Source organism: Phalangium opilio, unplaced genomic scaffold, assembly GCF_054372755.1.
Source record: "Phalangium opilio isolate 3A_F unplaced genomic scaffold, DU_Popi_V2 ptg000041l_1, whole genome shotgun sequence".
Classification (NCBI taxonomy): Eukaryota; Metazoa; Arthropoda; class Arachnida; order Opiliones; family Phalangiidae; genus Phalangium; species Phalangium opilio.
This window is the reverse complement of record NW_028324165.1, coordinates 7,062,086-7,079,122: the sequence shown is the minus strand read 5'-3', so window position 1 is coordinate 7,079,122 and position 17,037 is coordinate 7,062,086. Positions and strand designations below refer to the sequence as shown.

General features: G+C 38.5%; 1 protein-coding gene across 2 annotated transcripts; it reads left to right on the top strand.

Moving 5' to 3' along the window:
* Positions 1 to 6,790: 6,790 nt before the first annotated feature.
* Positions 6,791 to 16,608, top strand: LOC149679688 (NFX1-type zinc finger-containing protein 1-like). Of its 2 annotated transcripts, XM_089835462.1 has the most exons (3): positions 6,791 to 6,970; positions 9,032 to 9,113; positions 9,364 to 16,608. In XM_089835462.1, exon 3 carries the CDS (start codon positions 9,390 to 9,392, stop codon positions 15,651 to 15,653), a length of 6,264 nt encoding a protein of 2,087 aa, XP_089691588.1. In that variant the 5' UTR covers positions 6,791 to 6,970; positions 9,032 to 9,113; positions 9,364 to 9,389; the 3' UTR covers positions 15,654 to 16,608. The 2 variants fall into 2 exon arrangements, with proteins under 2 accessions (XP_089691588.1, XP_089691589.1); XM_089835463.1 differs by lacking the exon at positions 9,032 to 9,113.
* The last annotated feature ends 429 nt before the right edge of the window (positions 16,609 to 17,037 follow it).

The window sequence follows — 17,037 nt, the reverse complement described above, 5'->3', positions numbered from 1 at the left end:
GTAAATAACTCGAATTAGAAATGCGAGAAGGATAAGAATGGAAAGGGTTAATCAAATAAGAAAACAATACTTATTATCCAATTTGAATCGGAAATTATTTAAGAAAAATAAATTCAATTAAGAACAACATAGGTATTAGGGAAGGGTTATTTTATTTACGGTATTTTACTTAATATATTCATGATATAGGATTGATTTGACGGATGTTTACTAGTATTTTTAAGGTAAACGTTTATTAAAGGGGTATAATTTAGTGTTTAATATCGACAATGGTGCTAAATCAAGAATGGCTCTATTTAAAGCTAGGGGTGGAAAGTTACTTGTTGTTCAATATTTTAACTTTCTTGAATTTAGTAAACCTGATTGCTAATGGAATGACTTAATTAAATTTATTGCTTCATTATATTTCTAAACTATGTTTATTTATTAGTTGAAAACAGATTTATTTTGCTGGTTTAAATTGTGTCCCGCTGCAAATAAAATGTAGGCTTAATTCTAAATAGGTAGAAATAATAATGACTTTGATTTCAATTGAAATACTAAAATGTTTTATTTGGGGATAAAATCAGATAAAAAATTTACAAGACAAGATAATAAAAAAAATTAAATGCAAGTTAAAAAAAATTAATTTGTATTTCAAAATGGTGAAACATTTTTTGTCAGAAATAAATTTAAAAATGAAAAAAAAAAAATTATATACACAATACATACATAAAAAAAATTCAAGTAAAAATATAAAAATCGTATTAAAAAATACTCGTACTATTGTTTTTTAACCGAATTCACTAACACATTAACGCGGAAGTATTTTAATTTTTTTCGGAAGTAGCGGGATTTTTTTTCACATACCGTATAAAAAACTGGTATTTTTCTTCGGGTCCAGTTAAAGGTTCCAAATCAGGATCGGACAATCGTCCCAGCGAAATGAATTGTCCGTCGACTCTCTGCAAGATTTTTGCACCGCACGAACCAATACCCGAAAGTAATGCAACGACTAAGTCTTCTTGAGCCGCGCAAACTGAAGTCCTTTCGTAATAATGACGTTCATTATTTAACGAACGCGTTACCAATCCAGGGTAAGTCAGGTACTTCCCCTCATCTTCAAAAAGAACGATGTTCTCGCCAGCCTTTACCATATTGGGGTTTTCATTAAAGGTTGCACTCGCGGCGTTTGTGGTGAATAAGTTAACAAACGAATTGCTTTCAGGTTCATATTGGTAAACATCTCCCCCGTTCTTGAAGATAATGTTACCATCTTGTACCGTAATCACTGGCATCCAGTAGTCGTACGAGTTTAATTGGAAGTTAAGGACTTTCAAGTCACTAATCAAACTGTTGTAACACAAAATGACTACCTTTTTCGTAGCGGTGTTCTTCCCGTAAAGGTAAACAATACCATTTGAGGAGTATAAACAGAAGCACATGAAATTTGCTGGCACGTTAATCTTACTCGCTTGCACGTTAAAAAACACGGTTTTTACTTCCATGGTATAAAGGATATTGTCCACACTCAAGAAATAAAACTTGTCTTCGTCGATCGTGTACTTAGTAATAACCGAGGGAAAATTCAACTTGACTTCGCGCCATGTTGGATGTGCAGGGTAGAAAGACGGTTTGTAGTCCGCGACGCAGACATCGCCTCCCGAAATTTTGACCCAAGCCGCGCGTATGTTGTTAGTGGCCAGATTCTGGAAGACTTGATTTACCGCACCGTTTAAGGCATTCCAGGACTTGATTTTGTTATCTCGCGCAAAATTGTTAAGGGTACCTTCTAAACTCAAGTGGTGAAGCTCCTCCCATCCGGTAATATTAAACAGTTCGACGCATTTTAAGAAATTCACGTGTTGGTTTAAACGGGACTCGATCCATTTGGAAGCCAAATCCAGTTTCTTGCAAACGAAATCCGACGTTGTAATATAATGCAAGTGATGTTGGTTTAATCCAATGTTTAGCGGATGCACGGCCGGGTTCTGCAAGATTTGAAAGACATCCAATAGTAAATCAAACGGGACTTTGTCCAACGGGTATGTCCACTGATAATGGAAGGGTACTTCTATGGTTGTGTTCAAGTAAGGGTCGTTGACGACTCGACGAAGAAATGCTTCCTTTATCCCTTTCACAGCTTCCTCGTCAGCAAACACCTTAGCGTGAGGGTAAAACTGCTCGCAATTTTTCAAGTACTTGGCGTTAGAAATGAAACCGCGGCATTCTTGTATCAAACTGTCTAAGCAAAACATATCCGCGAGCTCGCAGAATTTGTGTAGTTCTTCCGGCGCCCATTTTTCAAAGTCAATCTTGGCCCCGTAGATATAGTCCAGAACGAACGCGAATGAGTCTTTGCTTACACCGGAAAGTTCAACTTCTTTTCTGGTTGCCTCGATAAAGTTGCCCGTAAACATCCTTCGAAAGTACTCGCAAGTTGATACCAAAACTGTTTTATGGGCATTGAATTTCCGATTCTCGACAACTAAAACGACATCGCAATTAACGTTGCTCTCTCTATCCTTTCTAAGGTGGTCAACGATGCTAAGGGCGCGGTCAACCCTCAATTTGCAGCTAAAATCGGACGAGGAAATCATATTTCTATTAACTATACTAAACTTTTAAACTCGAAAAAAAGTTAAAGTATTTAAGTCCAGAGAATTAATATGATCTGATAACTTAAGCGGGAGAAAAGATCATGCAGCTCTTTACGATGACTGACTGATACGAAGTGATTTCATGGATGTTCACTTGGCTATCAATATGAAAACTATGGCTTTAATCGACAGCCAATAAGATGCCTGCTTTTGCGGACAATTTTCCCTCCTCTCTTTCTATTGGTTCAAAGTTACTTATCTATACTTTGACTAAGGGCGTCGCGTTCCATTGTGTCCGCCATAGTTCTCATATTTAGATAGCAAAGGTTGCCTCACCCCGATCCCCAAAAAAACGCATAGAAATTAGTTACAGCTGGGGTCATCGTACTCCTTTTCCAAGAAAGAGTTGAAAATGTAAAATTTACCTTAAAATGTTGTTATGTACTAAAGATAATATTTTAATCTACCCCGAGTTCCCAGAATTTATCAGCCCCTAGGCCTTTGTACCTAACAGGACCAAGTACAATAGCAACCAAGGGCGGGACCGGTATTTCTTATCTATTTGAGCCAAGGTCGTTGTATTGTTTACTTTTGAGTTGCCCTTTTGTACGCAACCCTCGCTATCGGGACATACAATGGGGTTGATACAATGCCATCCATCTCTGCGCATGCTCTCTCATGGTACAAAAAGACTACAGCGCAGGTGCGAAAAAGCGAGATGGAAGGTAGAGTTTTACCCCCCCCCGTGTCTTTCCCTCTTTGCTACGTCGAAATGGTCTATTGATGTGCGCTGGTTGCATTTTCCAAATTTCGTAAGGCTTATCAGTGTATGAAACCTACCGAACAATAGTTATCTATTTGTTCCAAGTTGTTGTTTGCTTTTGAATTTGACCGACCCTCACCCTTCGCTTCTTGCAAAGTTGAATTTTTGTTTTTGCAAATATTGAAATTTGTTTGCAAAACTTAGCATATTTTATTATATTTGAGAAATTTAATAATATTTCTTTTTTAAATTAATACAATAGGACTTTGAGGTTTTAATAGTATAGTATTTTAATTAGAGATGTGAGTCGGTAATTTACGGACGCGTAAATTACCGATTTATATCTTACCGTAATTTTAAAATGGTAATATACCGGTAAATTACGCAAACTACCGCGATAATAAGCCTGTGAAAGAATAAAATACCATAAATTACGGTAATTTTTGTTATTCCAAAATTTTAATCGGTAATTTACCCGGTAAATTACCATTTTTAAAAATTACGGTAATTTCACATCTCTAATTTTAATGACATAGTTCGCCGTTATTATTTAATTATTTAAGCCTATTATCTCTTAGTTGTATTAGAATGAATAATACTCCAGCGGCCATCTTGGAAAATGGCGGTCATATACCGGATAGTTTATACAGTTAAAAATTAATTTAAAGTGTTCTTATTGGGTGTTTATATCGAAGTTCAATCATATTTCAATAGACAATGGTCGGAAAGGGGGGGGGGGTTAAAATATTATAATTTGATGGGTGTTTTAGGGATGACCCCTTAATTAAATTAGAAATCATTGTCTTTAAGGCAACTTTCTCTATGGTTTTGGTACAATGCCCGTTTGGAGCAGACGTGTGATATGTTATGACGTTATGAAAGACGCGGGAGGGGGAGGGAAGACGCGTATAAACAAAAAGACATAAAGATTGGCGTTACAAAAGAGCAGTCAAAAAGTCATAAAAAAGCATACTTTGACGCATGGAAAATATATCCAAACTACTAAAATAGACATACAGCTTGGCGAAAAGCCCCTTTAAGTATTTTATATATCAGAAGGAATGCATACTGCTTATAGGAATCTTTATAGTCATTTTCACTCAAAGTGAGGGGTTAGTCACTTGAATAATCAGGTGTACAAAACCGATTACAGAAATCGATTACTTGATTTCTAGAATTCTTAGAAATCATCAGTAATCACAATCATTCTTGTGGGGAAATCTCCGATAATCACTGGAAACCACGTGAAATCTTGAGGAAATCAGAAATAATCACATGATTAACTAGTAATCTTTTGTAATCACCTCGGTAATCTTTCGTGAAATAATCACGCGTAATCAATTGAGGAATTCGAAATCCAAAATAAAAATCATAATCAGTTGAAATAGAAATAATCACTAAATTCATTGAAATTTACGAAGAATCCAGTCAGTGTTGTTCTTAGCAATTTTGGGAATGTACTTTTCTCAACTCTAAAACGTACTTTTCCAGAAAAAGGGGGGAAAAACGTACTTTTAACTTTCACCCCCCTCCGAAACGCTTAGCGCGCCATCTAAGATACAAAATATCTTAAATATAATTATAAGATTATTTTTTTATATTAATTCATGGAATATTATTTATTTTATTCTAACTGTATTACTCAAGTTTAGCGCCACTCTGGAAAATAAAAATTCCAGGGAAAGGGTTCAAAGGGTACAAAATAACGATGGGTGATTGGCTCATTTTTCCTTTTGGCTTTTTTGCCATGCGTAGAGACTTATTATTTTTTAAAAAAGGAAGTGAGTTGAAAAATAAAACAAGGTGTCCGCCAGATTAAGTTCGTCCAAAAAAAGAATCAACTTTTTTAAATACTAAGAGATTAATTTCCTCGTCGTTATTCAAAAAAGTGCTAAATCGTCCCCCAAAAAATTAAAAAATACTTCCCATTCTAGAAATTCCAAAAAGTACTAAATAACCTACCAAAAATACAAAATGTATTTTTCGTACTCCAAATTTGAAAATGTACTAAAAAAGTACATTTGTACTACCAAGAACAACACTGAATCCAGTGGTAATCACGGCATTCACCAAAAAATCCCCGGAATACATTGGAATTCAAACAGGAATCACAAGTAATCAGCGGCAATAACGGGAAATCAGTGCAAAGATTACGGAAATCACCGAAAATAATCGTAATCACGGAAATCAAGGAATTCATTCAGTAATCAACGGAATTCACATAAAAATTTTTATCAGGTGTACAAAATTTTGGCGAATGACTAGCCCCTCGGCACTTATCAATCGCCTAGCGAAGGGTAGGGGCGTGGCGAGGTACACTGGTATAGTTTCGGACTTCGGTGCATGCCACAGGTCGACCATAATCATTTCCAATCTATCTCACCTCATTTAGCCCTGTTCTAAATATTTTAAGGAAGATTTGTTCCCATGATAGGGAACATTAATAAGTTCCGGAAGGGCAACTCTAAAATCATATTCATCCTTGGCATCACAAGGGGTCGCTTCTACGAAAGTTTTCACAAATAACAAGCTCGCGAATTCTAGGAAATCGTCTCCGAAACACGCCTTTGTAAACATTGAAAGCATTTCACCATAAGTTAATAAGATATGTTGCATAAGTTTGTCACTCGTTACTGAGACCTTGTCATGAAGTGACGTAGATGAAACGTCATAGATTCGAGGTAAAGCGACGCCTGGTGAAGCGCTGTCAAGACAAAGGCTTAGTAATGCAGGCTAAATAGGCCCGGGAGCTAACAGTTCTGACCCTGAAACGTCACACCCTTCTATCTCGTACTGGAGTTTCATCCCCCCTAACGGTTGGAAACAGTATTCTACGCGCAAAAATGCCAACCAGAGAGGGGCGCGTGACGTCAGACTATCTCTTCCCCCTAGCCAGTTGTTGGCTCCCTATAGGAATATGGACTGCAAAATTAACCGAGTGTAGTACTTCAATTCTCGCTTGTCGTTCTCGAACTAGCTCTCAGTAAGTCTCTAGCATTATGAAGTATGGGAAGTGTCATTCTTATCATGTAACATATCTAATAAACTTATGATTTCACTTATGGACGAGTAGTGTCGGTAGAGAGGGGAGTAGACTGTGTATCCCTCCCTCTAGGCGCGCTTTTGTAAGAGGGTAGGGGCGTGGCCTGATAGGGGGGATGACACTGAACTAAGAGATAGAAGGGTATGACGTTTGCATACGACCAGAGAGAATTTAGAAGGGGAGTGGAAGGCCCCCCTTTGACTCTATTAAACGTGATGACGCCCAAACAAGATGTCGCGTTGAGCTTTTTGGGGTAGGAGAGTTTCCGGTCACGTGTTCTAAAATCTCTCTGTTACAAACGCACCATACCGGAAATCGACCTGCCTAGATAACGTTTAGCAGACGACGTTGCGCTACATTCCAAACCACCCCTTCCACTCCCCTTCTAAATTCTCTCTGATACGACGGTAGAACTGACATTACTCTCTATGGTTAAAGTCGATGGATAACTGCCTACCACAAAGTCGCAGCATATACGAAAATACAATTTAGCATATTAATACGAATATCGGAACATTAAAATGAGTTTAAACTAAACGTAATTAACCCTTGATTTTACGAAAATTAAAAAAGTTGAAAAAACACGTAAGTTTTTCATAAAAAAATCTTGTTTCTAGTGAAATTACTTAAGCCTTGCATCACCCACGCCTTGACCGCATGGGCATGACTTGACTGAAGCCGTGAAACGCATAGACGCGGACCGCCTAAGAAATAATGGTCGGCTATGCTCCATGCCATGGCTATACGCCTATATTAGTTCGGAGGGGGATCCCGTTTCGGGGCTTTAGAAGGGATTCTTTGTAGAAGAATCTTTAGTTAGATATTAATTTTGTTGAGTTTCAGTATGAATTCATACTTAAGACAGATGTTTCTTGATCCTATATAGTACTACTGCCGTTACTGTCATAACACCTTGATCTTTGTCATAACCAAGTCCGCCTCTTGATTGGACAGTGAGGCCCTGAGGGTATGGTAAAGAATGAGTGTGAGGAAATTTGTTTTCACGCTATAGGATAGGCAACTCCCTATCTCCGACGACAGCATATTCTGCATATACTCTGTTACAACTTCGGTTGTCAGCACGCGCAAAGCTAGGTCTCTATGTAACCTAGTTCTGTAGTCTGTACGTGCTGTCAAGAGACAATAAACTTCAGGATTTAAAATATCCCCGAATTTTTTGGGCTCTAGGCCTTAGTTTCAAATACGTGTACTAGGCCCTTCAAACATTATCAAGCAACGTTGCGCTATTAAAAATTGCAACAATTCAAAAACAATTGCGACAATAGAGCTATCTCAGCAGCCCTAGTGTGACGTCACCCATGCTATTTGCCCATAGAACCAAAGCGGTACCAAACATGGCCGCCCACTGCCAAAGCTAAGCCCGTGACGTTTTACGTGGGCACCTACGTCACAACTAAGATGACTCTATTCTACAGCCTACTTACGTACACGTATTTGAAACTAAGGCCTAGAGGTTCGTGCATTTGAGGTAAAAAAAACTCGCGGGTATTTTAAATCCTGAAACTCCTTATTTTCTTCGTCTCTTGTCAGCACGCACAAAGCTAGGTTACATAGAGACCTAGCTTTGCACGTGTTGAAAACCGAAGCTGGAACAGAGTATATACAGAATAAGCTGTTGGTCAAGATAGGGAGTTGCCTATCCTATAGCGTGAAAACAAATTTCCTCACGCGCATTCTTTATCCATGCGTGTAAGGATCGTTATTCACGAAGACGTTAAATACATAGTTTACAGGCGTGGAGGATTCCTACCACTAACACAAGGAGACCAAGCGACTTAGAGTGTAAAATCGTCTGCTATTTTACACTCTAAGTTGCCAGGTCTCCTTGTGCAAATGGTATGAATCCTCCACGCCTGTAAACTATGTATAAGGGCTTCAATGTTACCAGTCCACCAGATTTGGTCCTTATATTTGTAGCCATATCTAACGTCTTTGTTGTACACACACCAATCATTGTTTAGTCTTAAGGAAACAAGGTGGTTAAACGCCAGACTCTATTTTACAATCAACTTTTGAAAACCGTCTATTTCGATCTGTTATTACTAACTTTATACTTTGGAACCTCTCTATAAGTGAAAATATGATTCATTTAAAAAATAAATGATTACAATAAAAGAAATGCAAGTGGCACAGGGAATCCTTATCTGCCTTTCTCCAAAATGACACTAGGAGATGTGGGCTAGTATTCTAGGAAACTCACGATGCTTGAAAAATTAATAAGGAGCTAATACCATAAGTTTATAAGATATGTTCCATCCATAAGTATAACACTTCCTATACTTCGAAAAGCTACAGACTTACAGCTCGAGATAAGTTCGAGAACGCGAAGCGAGAATTGAAGTCCTACACTCGGTGGTTGATTTTGCAGGACTTCCATCTTCCTATTTAGTCTGTACTAAGCCTTTGACAGCGCCAAAACCAGTCGTCGCTTTACAAGAATCTACACCGTTTCGCCTACGTCACGTCATGACAAACTCTCAGTAATTACTTATGGAACCTATCTTATAAACTTAGGTTCTCCAACATCGCGGCATCATAAAGATTCCCTGTGTTGCTTCTATGTTTTCCCGTTGAGAGTAAATCAGTATATGTATCCCTTATAGGTTGCGGATCTGTTTATGATAGGTTTGTATCAAAGATCAAATTCCAAATAAATGCTGAAATGCGAAGCCAAAGAATCTTATTCAAGCGGATGGATTGATTGAAGGTAGGAAATTTATACAGCTTTGTTTTATATCGTTTTACCAATACAAGTAGTGTTTATAAGAGGAATTAAAATTAATTTACTTATACATTGGAGGTTTATAGAGGTATTATAGGAAATTATATCTTTGAGTCTAGAAAGGGGAACGTTTCTTGAGCTCGCGATTTGAAGAATTTTTAATCTCATTAGGGCAAATAAATATCTGGAATTTTATATACTTAATTCACAATCACGAAGTATTTCCAATTCATAGTTTAGCAGTCATCAAAATTTCGAACCATGGAATCACAACCGAAATCATCCAATCAAAATGACGAAAAGGAGACAAATAACCAATCACAGCCTCCCGTTCTCAACAGTGATGGTGGTAACCAGAGCGTAAAAAGTATTTTTGAAGCTTTGTTCGAAGTTCAGTCACAACAAAAGAAAAAGTTCCACAGCGAGTCGCAACTGAGTCGACAGACGCCCAGCAGCCGATCTAGCGAATTAATGGAATCAAATAGCGAATCACAGCGTTCAAAACTCCATTTAAATGTTGCCAGTCCCAAAGTTTTACCGCAGAAAGAGAGACAGTTACCGACCCAGTCGCGAGAGATTCAAAGGTATCACGATGTCTGGTACCAATCCCAGAATTTTAGTGGGACCAGACCGAAAGAACTACCAGAAAGGACAATAATCAGACCAAACAACTTTATCAGTCAATCTCGGGTAAAACAAAATTACTATATGCCTAGATTGGCAAATGTTGTGAACTACCCTGATAGGGATTCGAATGATGGCAATTACCCAATGGGCTACAAACATTTGGAGGACTTGCAGTTAAAATCACCCAATGAAGTTATTTTTACCATTCAAACACGTCGCAGTGGTTTCAAATTAAGTCTTAATGATTCTGAACTTTCTAAAGAAAAATTTGCAATGTGTTTGCACGTCTTATCGCTAGCGTCCCATTGCGATCACCGTGAATCGTTGAAGAATTTCTTAGGCGATGTACTTAAAGAATGCGAAACGTTCTTTACCATAAAACTGCCCAAATACTTACTGGAAACTCAAAGCAACCCGACGGATAGTTTCAGATTGCAGTCAATGTACTACATCATGGATCTTATTGAAGCGTTGCAAAAGTTTCAACCTGAGCTATCGCTACAAGCAACGCAAACCTTGATTCCATTTGCCAGAATCACGATTACTCGGCTAGCTGACGCTCAGAAGCGGGGACAAGACATGTTGAAACGTCTCGAAGAAATGGAACTGAAAATGAACAGTTTGTTGGACAGTTATAACGTTGTACATAACATGAATCCCAAGGACATTGACCAAGTACCCAATGATTTTCGAACCATACCAATTTTCCCGGAACTCCAAGACTTGATTAACAACGTCAGACCGTTTTTACGACCAAATATCGTCGAAGGAAGGTACTTGGATGTTAACCATTACCTTGACGTGCAATTTCGACTCTTGAGGGAGGATTTCATTCGGCCACTTCGAAACGGCATCGCCACGTACTTGGAAAATCAAAAACTTCAAACTAACAAGAAACGCGTCATGGATATCAAAGTCTACGAGGGTGTAAGAATAATCGAAACCACACTCGGAGACGATGGAGTAGCTCATAAGGTCCAATTTGACACGAAAGCTACTCGTAATGTCAACTGGGAAACCAGTAAACGTCTGCTCTTCGGGGCCTTAGTCTGCTTAACTCCGGACAATTTCGAATCAATTTACTTTGGTACAGTTTCGGAACGCGTCGATGAACAACTACGCAAAGGTGTCGTGGGCGTTAAGTTCGAGAATCAGGTGAAAATTTTGAATGTACAAACTTCGATCTTCACCATGGTTGAAACCGAAGCTTATTTCGAAGCCAGTCGTTACGTTTTAACAGCATTGCAGAATGTGGACGAAGACACTTTTCCCATGAAAGAGCATATTGTAGAGCTGCGCAAATTGATTGACAAGCCAATGTACCTTCATGATGACAGTGTTTATTGTTTCGGAAACTTAGTGACTGATAATTTTCCTGATCTTGACGTAAAAGAAACAAATGATAGCGTTTTAATTAGGCATCATAGAAAAAGTGGAATGTTGAGGTCGCTTTTAACTAAATCTGCAGTCCAGAATACTGAACCGAAACAAGATACCCATTGTAAAGCAGAAAAGAAAGTTAAACTTTTCGACGAGAACACATGGCCCTCTGCTGAAGAACTGAAGTTGGATCAATCTCAGTACTTGGCCTTCAAGTCGGCTCTCACCCAGAAATTGTCCATCATTCAGGGGCCTCCTGGAACGGGCAAAACGCATGTTGGACTAAAGATAATGAAAGCATTGCTGCACAATATACAGCTATGGAACAAGGACCGCTTATCACCTATCTTGATCGTCTGCTACACTAATCACGCCTTGGACCAGTTCCTCCAAGGTGTTTTGAAGATAACCAAGAATCTAATTCGAGTCGGTGGGAAATGTCGTAATGATACAATCAAGCAATACGCAATGAACAACCTTAGAAAAAACCGTGGATTTCTTTCTTATCAACTCGGTTACACCAAGGAGGAAGTTAAAAAAATAATGATCCAAATTGAATCCAACGAACGCCTCATGAGAAAGGCTGATTCTTGCCTTTTAACTGAAGAAGATTTAGAGGCTATAATGGAAAAGCATCAATACAAAAGCTTCGTAGTTGAAGTACCGTATTTCATTAATGACTCGACTGTTAAAAGCAGGAACGTAATGAAGGAATGGCTCGGGTTTGACAATGAAAGTGAAAGGTCACGCACCAAGGCCCAGGAAGAATCGGTTATCAAAAATCCAACGGATCAACCCTGGAGAAATGTGAAGGTTACCAAACGTCCAGACCAGGATGAAAATCTCCAAGTACCAGAGCATCAAGATGGGCACGACATTGCGTATATTATTGACCAGAGAATGGAGGAATCTGATTTTTGTCAAAAAAAGAGAGAGGTTATTTTTAGCCAATCAGAACTTCAGGAAGAATATAACTGGATAACTCAAAACTCAAAACGAACTGGCAGTAAGGGTCTTAAAGATGGTGACTTGGTGAAAAAGTTAAAATCGACCAGAGAATTCACGAGTAACGAGTTAAGTCATATCAGTCGAAGGAATATCTGGAGCTTACAATATCACGATAGGTGGCGTTTATACAAAACATGGTTGAATACTTTCATGAATAAAGCATTACTCGAAATAGAGGACCTCAAGAAAGCTTACGATAAGAAACTGGTTACACTAAGCGAAATGAGAGCAGAGGAAGACGCTGCCTTGGCGAAATCAGCCTACGTTATCGGCATGACTACATCGGGCGCCGCCAAGTACCGCCACTTGGTCAGCAGTATCAAGGCCAAAATCGTCGTCGTTGAAGAAGCGGCTGAAGTCCTCGAAGCTCAGATTGTCACTTCACTTAGTAGGCACACCCAGCAATTGATCCTCATTGGGGATCATCAACAGTTGCGACCCAACCCGGTTGTCTACGAACTAGCCAAGAAGTTCAACTTGGAGATATCGCTCTTTGAACGCCTTATCAAGAATGGTATTCCCTTTGTCCGTTTGGGTATCCAACACCGAATGCGACCAGAGATTTCCAGACTGCTTGTACCGCATATTTACCAAGATCTCGAAGACCACGAATCCGTTCTTAAGTACGAGCAAGTCCTTGGTTTCAATAAGGGCGTATTCTTCGTGAACCATAACCAACAGGAACTCCAAGAACGCGACACAACAACGCGCCTCAATTTGCACGAATCCCAGTATATCGTAGCATTATGCAAGTATATTTTACTTCAAGGCTATATGCCATCGCAAGTAACCATATTAACTACATACACTGGGCAATTATTCGAAATCAAACGACTTTTGACTGGTAAACTCCAAGATGTAAAAGCGACGGTTGTTGATAACTTCCAAGGCGAAGAAAATGATATTATTTTGCTGTCATTCGTTCGAAGCAACGACAAGAATAATATTGGATTTCTTAAAACGGAGAACAGAGTATGCGTCGCATTATCCAGAGCCAAGAAAGCTCTATTTTGTATCGGCAATTTCGATCTGTTTGCGCAAGAAAGTGATCTATGGACCAACATCACCAATGAGCTTGTTAAGATGTCCGCCATTGGACCTAGTTTGGATTTGCGATGCCAAGTACACAAAACCTCAATCGAAGCCGATAGCCTGTTCAATTTTAACCAAGTCCCTGACGGAGGTTGCCCTTTGCCGTGCGACTACAGGATGGAGTGTGGACACGTGTGTCCTAAGAAGTGTCACCCATTGGACAGAGAGCACGAAGAAGTAAAGTGTCCAAAGCCTTGCGAGAGATCCTGCGTGAATGGACATAAATGTAACAAACGATGTCAAGACGATTGTGGTGACTGTATGGTCTTGGTATCGAAGACAGTACCAAAATGCGGTCACGAATCTCGCATGAGTTGTCACGTTGATGTTGAAACATTTCGTTGCGAGCACCCTTGTCCTAAAATACTTGAATGTGGACATACATGTTCTGAACTATGTTACAACAGCGAATGCCCCCCTTGTCAAGTAACGGTTACAAAGACTTTACCTCGATGCGGACACGAAGCCGATATAAAATGTTCCGCAGACGTAACCACTTTCCAATGCCTGACACCTTGTCCTAAAATACTTGAATGTGGACATAAATGTTCTGAACTATATTACAACAAATGCCCTGATTGTGAAGTATCGGTTAAAAAGACTTTACCTCGATGCGGACACGAAGCCGATATAATATGTTCCGCAGACATAACCACTTTCCGATGCCTAACACCTTGTCCTAAAATTTTGGACTGTGGACACCCGTGTCCTCAACGATGTGGAGATATATGTGGTGATTGCCAAGTACAACTAGAAGTGATTGGACCTTGCAAGCACACTATCACCATCACGTGCTGCTTGTCCAAGGATGAAAATGAACTTGTGGAACATTGTCGCGAGGAATGTAAAAGATTTCTTGAATGCGGACACAAATGCGGCCTATTATGCGGAGAATATTGCCGAAGGAAATGTAAAGTATTAGTTGAGGTGTCACTACCTTGCGGTCACTTAATGAAATGTCTTTGTTACCAATCGAAAAACGAGGCGTTTTTGCTGGAAAATTGTCCCGAAACCTGCAACACTGAACTAAAATGCGAACACAAATGTAGTGGTACTTGTGGCCAATGTTTCCAAGGAAGATTGCACGTCGTTTGCGAAATGAAATGCCAGAAAATACTGGTATGCGGTCATCCGTGCAAGTCTTGGTGCTCGAATAGCTGTCCGCCTTGCACTAGACCTTGCGAAAATCGATGTCCTCATAGCAAATGTCCTCAACTGTGCGGATACCCTTGCTCTCCGTGTCTGGAGCAATGCAGTTGGAAATGCGAGCACTTCAAATGCGGCAAACTGTGCAGCGAGCCTTGTGACAGACCACCTTGCGATCATCCTTGCGACAAACTCCTTATCTGTCACCATCCTTGTGTCGGTCTATGCGGGGAGCCTTGCCCTAAACTGTGCCGTATATGCGACACGGAAAAATTGCAAGAGATTTTCTTTGGCAACGAGGACGAACCCGAGGCGAGATTTCTGCAATTAGAAGATTGCCACCACGTATTAGAGATCCAAGGCTTAACGAAATGGGTCCAAGAACACACCGGCGGAGCGATAAAAGCCATCTCGTGTCCGAAATGCAAAACTCCGATTAGAAGGAATCTTAGATTCGGAAAGGAAGTCAATAAAAGTTTGTCGTTAATCGAATTGGTTAAAGAAAAGTCCTTTGGAAAACTAAAGGAAAACAAAGTGTTGCAGAGGCAGTTAGCCTTAGAATCCAATTATTTTTTTCTTTCCGCGTATATCACCAGAACCACACTCGAAGTTACAAGGAAACGTCTTTCGGATAGACGCGTATTACCGCGTAATAATCTGATTACAATTCGAAACAACTTCGCCATTTTCAAGGAATTGGACAAAATTTATAATCCGGTTTTTTACTATCTGGAAGATGGGGCGCGAAAGTCAATTGAAGAATACGTGATAATTTCTCGCGAGAAAATTATCTCCAAGATTGAGAGCGTCAATCATAATCGTCAAACGATTCAATTTTTAAATGACATTAGCATCGAAACAAGACGCCTGCAATGGATTACAAAAATCGCGAAGGGATTTAACCTTACTGACATTTCCATCGAGCGAGGAAAGGAAATATTTTCCCAAATTATCACAAAATTGACATCTTGCAAAGCGATGACTGAGTCAGATTTCGAAATTCTTAATTCCTGGACAGAAGAACTGAAGAAGCTAATTGGTCCCAGGTATTTGGATGTAAGTCAAGAAGAGACATTGCAAGTGGTAAAGGCCATGGGTACCGTACAAGGTCATTGGTATTCCTGCCCAAATGGACACGTTTACTGTATCACCGAATGCGGAAGACCTATGGAAGAAGGAACATGTAACGAATGCAAGTCTACCATTGGTGGGCAAAGTCACAGATTGAGGGATGATAATAGACCTCTTGCAGTTGGTGGTATCAATCGTTAACCTGGCTTTCCAGGTGGACCTACTCTTACGCAAAATTATTCGGGCGGACTATATCTTTAGAACCACGATTACCAATTGGGTGTTCGGGTATTGAAATAGGCAACTTTTGCCCATTTTTTCTTTGTTTCTTGAAACGTTTAATTTTTTTTCCTATTTCTTGAAATGTTCAATTTTTTCTTTGTTTCTTGAAACGTTTAATTTTTTTTCCTATTTCTTGAAATGTTCAATTTTTTCTTTGTTTCTTGAAACGTTTAATTTTTTTATATTTTTCGTGAAATGTTTAATTTTTGGTTCATTTCTTGAAATGTTTATTTTTTTATATTTTTCTTCAAATGTTTAATTCTTTGTTCATTTCTTGAAATTTTTTAATTTTTTTTTCTTGAAATGTTCAATTTTTGGTTCATTTCTTGAAATGTTTCATTTTTTGTTCATTTCTTGAAATGTTTAATTTTTGATTCATTTATTGAAATGTTTAATTTTTGGTTCATTTCTTTAAATCATTAATTTTTGGTTCATTTCTTGAAATGTTTAATTTTTTGTTCATTTCTTGAAATGTTTAATTTTTTATTTTCATTTTTTGAAATGTTTAACTTTTTTATCATGTGTGTTAATGTTTATAAATTAACTACCCAATTTAAAAGTAATTAGGCCTACTATTAAAATATTCATCCCTTACAGTTTAAAATTATAGCTTTTTATACCAGTTTATATCATGTTTACTGAAACGTTTTACTTAAAGTTTCTTAACATAAAGGATTGGCTAAGAATTAATTTTTAAAAAACTACGCACCTTTTAATGTTTAATCCTAATTTAACAACTGATTGTTTGAAGACTTTTTTCAGAAGTGTTTTATTGTCATGTAAGCCAAAAGTATGATATTGGCTGTGTTTTACGTATTTTCAATAAAGTTTAAATAAAATTCTTAAATAAAAATATTTACATTTTCAGGCAAGGATTATTTAAACCAATTTAATAGTCCCTGGTTAGGCTCATAATAGTACCCACATCGTACCGTACTTAACAGGTGTACACAAAATTTGTGTGAATAGCCCCTCGATGCGCTACCTTTAACTGTGCAATCCTTACAACAACAATAATAATAATTGTAAATGTGTGACACAACCAGAAAACTTGAGTGAGTAGCTGCACGATGTACATCCTTTAACTGTGGTAAAACGAAATACCCATTAAAAGTAGTACAGAAAGTCAGAGTAAATAGCCTCTCGAAGCCCCCCCCCAGCCCCAATATTACCCTTAATCCTTCAATAAATTTACTTACGTTATAATTGTAATATCCAGGGGCCACAAGCTAGTACTTTCTATTTCTTTTAAAATTCTTTTAAATTTGTGGTGAAATCCACGTAACTTCTAATAATAAACACC